Source organism: Sinohyriopsis cumingii, chromosome 15 (assembly GCF_028554795.1).
Source record: "Sinohyriopsis cumingii isolate HCF-2022 chromosome 15, ASM2855479v2, whole genome shotgun sequence".
Taxonomy (NCBI): Eukaryota; Metazoa; Mollusca; class Bivalvia; order Unionida; family Unionidae; genus Sinohyriopsis; species Sinohyriopsis cumingii.
In genome coordinates this window covers 67,651,193-67,659,402 of record NC_142975.1, presented here as the reverse complement: position 1 = coordinate 67,659,402, position 8,210 = coordinate 67,651,193, and the positions used below count along the sequence as shown (strand labels likewise).

The following is an 8,210-nucleotide window of genomic DNA, read 5'->3' as shown; positions in this document are numbered from 1 at the left end:
ACCCACACGGAGGAGGAATGTCATTTAAAAGGAAAGCTTTGCCTTAGAGTAGCTTTCTTTTCCAGGGGAATATTATCCCTCGGGGAAATTGCACAAGACGGGTGCATTTAGCGATGGTATATTTCGCTGTTAGCAGTTAGCCGCGTATTATAGACGGTCAACGACGTTATCATAATCATGTCGTAATAAAATGTTATTGAAATTGTCTCCAAAGTTTCCTTAAATTACGTGCAAACCAGAACTGAATAACTTTATATAAAATGCCATTTTAATTTAACAAATTTCTTGTCACTCTAACAATAGACATTTGAACGACTGATTTGTTACAGATGTGTCCATCATGAGTCTAAATTGTTGCATCCCACAAATTTAAGCCGTATTGCCTTGATTGTCATAGCAAAGAAGTCACATTATATATATATATATATATATATATATATATATATATATATATATATATATATATATATATATATATATATATATATATATACTCTGCGACACCCTTCTCTCTTTACCTCTGACACTGATGCCAAGATTTCACAGACGATTCTATTTGAAGTTGCACACACACGCACGCACACGATCAAATATGTCATTTTTGTTCACAGTAGAAAATATATGAATGCATGTGTATATGAACCATGTCGACATACCTTTTTCTTGCTTATCTTTGTTTCATAGCTTTTACACATTTCTTCTTTATTTTCTAAATATATCCGTTGCAGGATCGCGGAAAAGATTTGTGGGCCCCTGGAAAAATTATCAGGCAGCCCATATGAATTTCAAATTGTGACGGCGGTGGGCCCCATGATAGTTATGGGCCCCCGGATTTGTTGTCCTAGTTGTCATACCATATCCGCGGCCCTGGTCCGTTCAACTATCTCCAGCAAAGCTAGAACTACATTTTGCATTGTTAAGATTCGTATATAAATTCAGGTTTGACACACAAACATAAAAAGACATGGAGTCGGAAACTACAGGTGTTTTCAGTCGAGATTAGCAAAGTGTTGTCTTATCGGTGCCGAAACGGACTTCACGTGGTTCAAGAAATCTCCAAATTCGTTCAAGTACCTGTCGAGAAAAGAAAAGTAGAACAACAATAGTAATCGACGATAAGGATTAGTAATCGCGCACGTGCCACTGACTGAAGGGGGAGAGAGAGAGAACCTATAGGTATATTGGGGAGACCCGAATGTCCGAGTGATCTAAAGTTCTCACCGTTACGGACCACTGCCATCTCACTTCTGTCTGGGTAGGTTCGAGTCACGGGCTCGGCCAATGTGGGTACGTGAGAAAGCTTGCCAGTCGCTTCTCGTGGGTCGGCGGTTCTTTGCAGGGTTTTCTCGGGTTCTTCCTCCACCATTTAAACTGGCAACCATGTATAGCGTATCTTGTGCTGAACCAACAACAACAACAACAGGTATACTGCAGGTCTTGGCTTTATTCGCCGTGGGTGAAACTTGGACTAGGCTCACATATTTCACTTCCGGACACGTATCAGTGCCAGATTACTTGCTGTACACTGTCTCCACAATACATACAATTACACCATAATGCTCATATTCGAAAGAATAAACAATTTCCTTTAAAATGACACAAAGAATGACTAAATGAAAGCTAATGGTCACCACCAAAAGAAGAGAGGGAAAAAATATAGATTGTGACTGCATTTGAGCGTGCTGGCCGAGAAATAAAAATTGTGACTAATATTTAGCTGTTGACTGTATCGCACCCTGTATTATTATTAGTGATAACATTTCTTTTTCTTTGACTAGAATGCTCCGTCATCCTTACATTCCTTACTAGATAGAATGGTCGAATAGTGGTTCAAAAGTATCGTCACTTAATTCTCCCGACCTTCCACCATCACCACCACCGCAGCCACCCCATCCCATATATTTAAAAATTAATTTTAATTAATTTGTCTTTTAAGCTTTCTCACAAAAGGGAAGTTTTCAGGGGCGTAAATCGTAACACTATCATGCCAAATAATTGGATGTCAAACACAAATATGGCACATAATTCCTGAAACTGTAGGACATGACCTGGTGGTGTAAAACAGACGCCCTTCTTCACAAACTATATTCAACTCTTGTTCCGTCTTGTGATCAACAATTTACAACAGTGCGAGATTGCTGGAAAGGAAAGTTTAAAAAATGCATATTTCTACCCACCCACCCCGGACACCGTCATTCTTTTAGCGATAACAACAGACGGGTCAGGGATCTGCCTAATTTACCGTCTTTTTAAGTATTTGTATAACAAAAGGTTTCTTTATTGACTTTTTTATACATACAACGGTGGTAAAAGTGAAAATGTGTGTGTGTGTGTGTGTTTGTGTGTGCGCGTGATTTGGATTTTTAATGTAGCTTTAACAATTTTTCAGTCATATCGCTATGATGTCTGCAGTGTGGCAGTTTATAGTGATGTCTAGCACTGGGACATCATGCCGCAGACATGTAGCATGATGTCCCACCCAGTCACATTATTCTGACATCAGGCCAACCATTCCTAACACTAACCTCTTAATGCTGAGCGCCAAGCGAGGTAGCTGTTAGTACCATTTTTTTAAAAAGTCTTTGGTATGACTCGGCCGGTGATCGAACCCACTACCTCCCGCATCCGAGGCGGACGCTCTAACCACTAGGCCACCCGAGCGGTGTGAAAATAAAATCTCGATCAAATACAATACAAAACATTCCTGAGTCAAGGATTTTTAATCTGAAAAAACTGATGACTTTTTTTACGTTGTGGTTGTTATTGTTCAAAGCACATACATTCTACAATTCGTAATTATTACAACAATTATTTGTAATTATTATAACAAATTAATATCGTAGAACAAGAAAAATACTTCTTTTTTTTTAAAATTGAAGTCCAACGTAAACTAAAACATTTATATCGTTTATGCACTTAAAATTTGACATGTGATAATTCGATTGGAGAAATTAAGAAATTTGGTGTGAAAAAAAGGTGTTTCTAAAATATTATCTTAGTTATCCTTCGAATCAAAAGTCTTTGACTTTAGAATAATTACAACTCACATAGAACGACTTCAGATGTCTGAAATAATTTAGTTTTTGTATCATTTGCCTTTATTTCAATATTCAGTTGTTCCTGAGGAATTAATCTAGTGTCTGTACCACACACACACAGACACACGCGCGCATGCATTCATACATACATACATACAGAGAGAGAGAGAGAGAGAGAGAGAAGTTATAAATCACACGTCAAATAACAGTTTTCTCAAAGGGCACTGGATCAAAAGAGTATCGTGTGAGTATGGAAAATAATGGATTCGACAATAAAACTAGCACACAACAGCGTAAAACTGGTGCGAAACCAGCTCAAGCGCCTTCTGAATCTATTCCTTTTTCAAGGGAACAGAGCCACACTAAACAATTACACAAACAATAACGGAGCAACACCAAAAAACACAAAAACGCGAGTATTATACAATATCTACATTGTGTTTGCAGTAAATATGTTCAATAAATTTCAAAATAAAGGTCGAACCATGCTGAGTCCTGTTACTTTTTAGGCTAAAAAAATAAAAAGACTCAACGTCTTTCAAACTTCATTTGTGGATATGTGCTCTTGGAAAAAGAATCTGCAGATTCCGAAAGCGCTTGGGCTGGTTTCGCACTAGTTTTGCATTGTTGTTTGTCAGTTTTTCTGACACACACACACACACACAGACACACACACACAGGGGATCTATATAGTGCTTTTCTCTCCCTTTCCGTTTTTGCGTTTGAAGGTTTGCTTAACACTGTTGTCAAGAGACCGCGTGCCACGCTACGCCACGCGTCGAATCAACTATCTAATCCGTTGCTTCCGTTTTCGCACGCTCACTTCACTCTGTGCAATCGCGTAAGTGATACTTCAGAGCTTGTGATTACCTCAAGTTGGGGATTTACAGAGGACTAATATAAAAGTCCTCGCTTATCATCTGAAGATAAGGTCGCCTCTTAAACAAGTACGAAACCAGTGTTGGCTCAGATAGCATGTAAACCTAACAGAAATCGTTGGGTATTCCAGTGAAGAATGGAATTTTATTGCAGTTCTCTAATGAAATTTGTTCTTTGATCTATCGAACCAGTTTTGGTGCAGATGGCAGGCAAATCGACAGAAATCGCTGGATGAAGAATGGAAATTTGTTGCAATTCTTTGACGAAAATTCGTTCTTTCGAATTTTCGCAGAAAATGGAAAGTTCATGGTGCCATCATCATTGTCATCGTCATTGGCATTACTTTAATTTACCTTAAATGACTGCTGAGATAATGAATAAGATGCCGTGGTTATTTCTGCTTCTAGCTGTAGCATATTCGGTGCCGGTTACCAAAGATGGGGAATACAAAGATAACGGAGGAGGAATGTTTGATCAATCCATCCTCCATAGCCGAATTGGCGTATTTTCTGGAATCCAAGGGCAAAACGGTCCCCCTGCAGCAGGAGCACCACATATGAGATGGCCGGTGTTATTGCAAATGAAAAAATCTCTTTTGGAAGCTCTCATAAAAGACATTAAGGGGAAACCGAAAGAAGACAGTTCTAATATATCAGAGCAAAGAGGTCAGTTTTTAAACAAAATAGCAAATTCATTTTATTTCCACAACGGAATATTCCATGATATAGAAATATGAAATTTCATACATTTTAAAGTTTATATTGAACTTGGTAAATGAAGGTAAATCAAGTTAGCATGGAGAAAAGAAGGAAAGCGTCATACATTCTTGTAAAGTCAAAGAGACAATCAACAAATCATTACTTTTTTGTAATTCAAAGTGATTTCAATAGCATAGTTTCAAACCAAAACTTCATACTTGTGTGATTTTGATAAATACTTGAAAATATGAGTTTAAAGATTTTTGATCATTTAAACAGCGTTCCAAGTCCAAGACTCGAGCCAATGAAAAAAAAAGCACTTACTTACTTGCGAGCTATCCTCAGCTCCTAGTTAGCTTAGTAGCCTTAACTGCGTTTCATTTGCTGCAAGTACGTCTGTTACGGTCTGTTTGTTTTTTTTGTAGCCTTCGTTTTTTTTATGAAAAGCTTTTTGCGTTTTAAAAGACATAGGACATCGGGATTTGTTATAATGGGGGAGAAAAGGGAGAAATGGAGTGACAAAGACAAAGCAGCTTCCCTATCACTACTCGTAATAAGTTACTTGTCATTAGCCTCGCACATAGTTCTCGTTACTCGGAGAAAAAAAAACAAAAAATAAAAAAGAAGAGCACAAACAGAAAGATGTATTTTAAAGACCGCTTTGAGGAAACATTTTTTCTTTTCTATACAAAATTAAATCGTTTAATCATCCCTAGTAGTTTTGTTTTTCCAAATTCCTTATGGTTAGTTATTAAGACCAATGTACGACTTGACTAATGTGTTAACCAAGTTTGAGATGGCAGATCATAATGCTCCCTAATTAATACGTATAACAACATTTCAGTGTCGCAATAAATTGTCAGACCCTCATGAAAGGCAAAAGCATAGTGACTGAGGATTCCGATTATACATCAAATCCTACACAATTCTGCGGTTTCATCAGATACAATCAGTATTTTCTTGTCATGCGTTAAATATTATATTTGTCTTAATTGCAGATGAATTTTTTTAATGAGTTGTTTCGTGTTCTTTATGTGTGTATGCTTAATAAAATCTGATCTTTTTCGGACTGGGGATCGAAGAAAAAAAATTGTTTTGTTTAGTCAGAGGTCGGTGCATGGTTGAGATGTGTCACCGATACAGTATTGTGTGCTCTGCATGCTCTACGACAAGCGGTACACATTTTTTTAATATAAAAATAAATATATCTAAACTACTGATTAAATATAGTAATACAATTTTTAGTAGCAATTTTGATTCTAGTTTGTAAATGAAGATCAATCCGAAATTAAATGACAATCATAAACTTGATACAGCAAGCTTGAAAGGCCACAAACTATTTGCCTTAAAATGTTGAAATAAACAAAATGAAGAATGAAAATAAAAGTAAAAATTGTTTTGTTTAGTCAGAGGTCGGTGCATGGTTGTTGTAGGGTTTAACGCCATTTTTCAGCACACGATAGTATTAATGGTGGAGGAAGAACCCGGGAAATCCCCGGAAAGAACCACCGACCCTCGAGAAGCTACTGGTTAGCTTTCTCACATACCCATACTGGCCGAATCCGAGACTCGAACCCACGTAGACAGAGGTTCGATGGCAGTGATCCGTAACGGAGAACGCTTTAGACCACTCGGCCACTCAGGGCCCCCCAGGTCGGTGCATGGAGATGCAAATGTCCAAGCTTCCCAAATTAAAATTTTGTATAATCTTTTAAATAATTGTAACAAATTTAAATCTATATTATTTTATCAAATTTTTAATATTATATTTTAATATTTGTAAGTAACTTTACAATGATTTAAATCTTTGTTTAAAGATGTTACGCTCCGAATCTGGCAGATAAAGCCGCTGTGATGTTTCCAGTTACCCCACACTAACATTATCAACCCGCGACTGAAATGTGTTAACACAAGTAAACATGCATTAATTTTCGTACAAATATAGTCATTGTTTTGACAAAATACACAGTTGTAACATGACACCACGCACAAGCTACACTTGCAAGTTTGCTGACCCTAAATATAGTAAAATTTTGGAACTTCTTTTTATCGATTAAGTAACACAGTTGTTAATTGTAGTGACACATAATGGCGAAATCCCGTGCAAATCGACGGGAGGTGCGTCTAAAAATTATATAATGAAAAGAGAAAATGTATGTTTTTGATTAGATATACGAAATCTTTAACTCATGTAGAAACAACATTTTGTAAATCGTGGCAAAGCCACGATTCACACTACAATGATTCCACTTCACAAGCCGTGTATAGTGCTTAGAATAATTCCTATCTACTCCCGAAATATGTACGTTTTCGCTCTTGTCATCATTTCACATGAGTAGAAAGTTCCCCAATACCCTAAACAATCTAGTATCTATAGCTATTTGAGGTCTGCATTTACTAAAAGCGTATGCCAGACACGCCAACCCTCCCGTGTTTTGCAGGAGACTCCATGAATTCAACCGCACCTCCCGATCTCCCGCATTTTTATTTTTTCGCGGAAGAAAATTCGTTTCGTCAAAACGAAATTGGGAAAAATTCGTTTCGTTTAACGAAAAATGTTTTCGAAATTCCCCAGTGTGAAAGACCCGAAGTGCGCAGAAGTTTGAAAAGCGCGCAAACTTGAATCCATATTGGGTGATCTCTTCTACAATGTCTAAAAGAAAGAGAGATTCGGATGAAGTTGGAAAGTCAAAAAAATATATAACTTCTTTCCAAGTTTCTTATAGCCTGGAATTTCCATGCATGACTCGTGGAAGTGATAAACATGCAGCGTTTTGCAAGACGTGCAATTCATATTTCAGTGTTACCAGTGGAATGCGCGACGATTGTCGTCGACATCTCCGGTCACAAAATTAAATTTCTAATCTCACTGTTTATTTGTATGGCCTTAATTGTATTCTGCTGCAAATTGTAATTTGAGTGCCAGCATGAAAATTATGATTATCTTTAGCGAAATTAGGATACACTGATAGATCGGTTGTGAAACCTTCTGCCATGATCTACAAGGATACAGAATCTGTTGACTTCCGGATTGGATACAACATCAAGATTGATGAAGTAATAATGATTGGTCAAGCAGCTCGGAGCTTATTGCAGGAATGTAAACTTCCTAAAGAAAAGGCTGACTTGTTTTTCACCTCTTAAAAGCCTTCTTTACAACAGCATGTAACTTTTTAATTAAGCATGGAAATATTTCTGAACCTCATCTTAAAAAATGTGGTTGTAGCAGATGTGACAAAGAGGCCCTTCATCAGCTTCGCAATGCTGGATTTTTTTGTGAAGCGGTTTCCAGCAACCATGCCTGCAGGAACTTCATTGGATCAGCTGCAAATGCAGTTTTCTCTATACCAGGTTGAAGAACTATCTCCTGGAATGGTGGAGCCTAATTCAACAGCTGCCATGGATCAAACTTGGGTGAAGATTGATGAGATCAGAGATGGCATAGGTCAAGCAAACTTTGGACTTCTTGCCAAACTGATGAGCCACATCATTCCCATCTCTTACAGCAATGCATCCTGTGAAAGAATATTTAGTTTTGTGAGGACGAATAGAACTGACTTCAGGAGCGGTATGAAAACTGAGACACTAGAAAATC

The 8,210-nt window shown here is 37.5% G+C and overlaps 1 protein-coding gene across 1 annotated transcript in view; it reads left to right on the top strand.

Moving 5' to 3' along the window:
* Positions 1-4,001: 4,001 nt before the first annotated feature.
* The window catches only part of LOC149781996 (uncharacterized), a 28,070-nt gene continuing 23,861 nt past the window's right edge, over positions 4,002-8,210 (top strand). Inside the window, exon 1 of the mRNA XM_089933399.1 lies at positions 4,002-4,582. Within this exon, the coding sequence (XP_089789525.1) occupies positions 4,276-4,582 (307 nt within the window). The 5' untranslated portion in view covers positions 4,002-4,275. The remainder of the gene's footprint in view (positions 4,583-8,210) is intronic.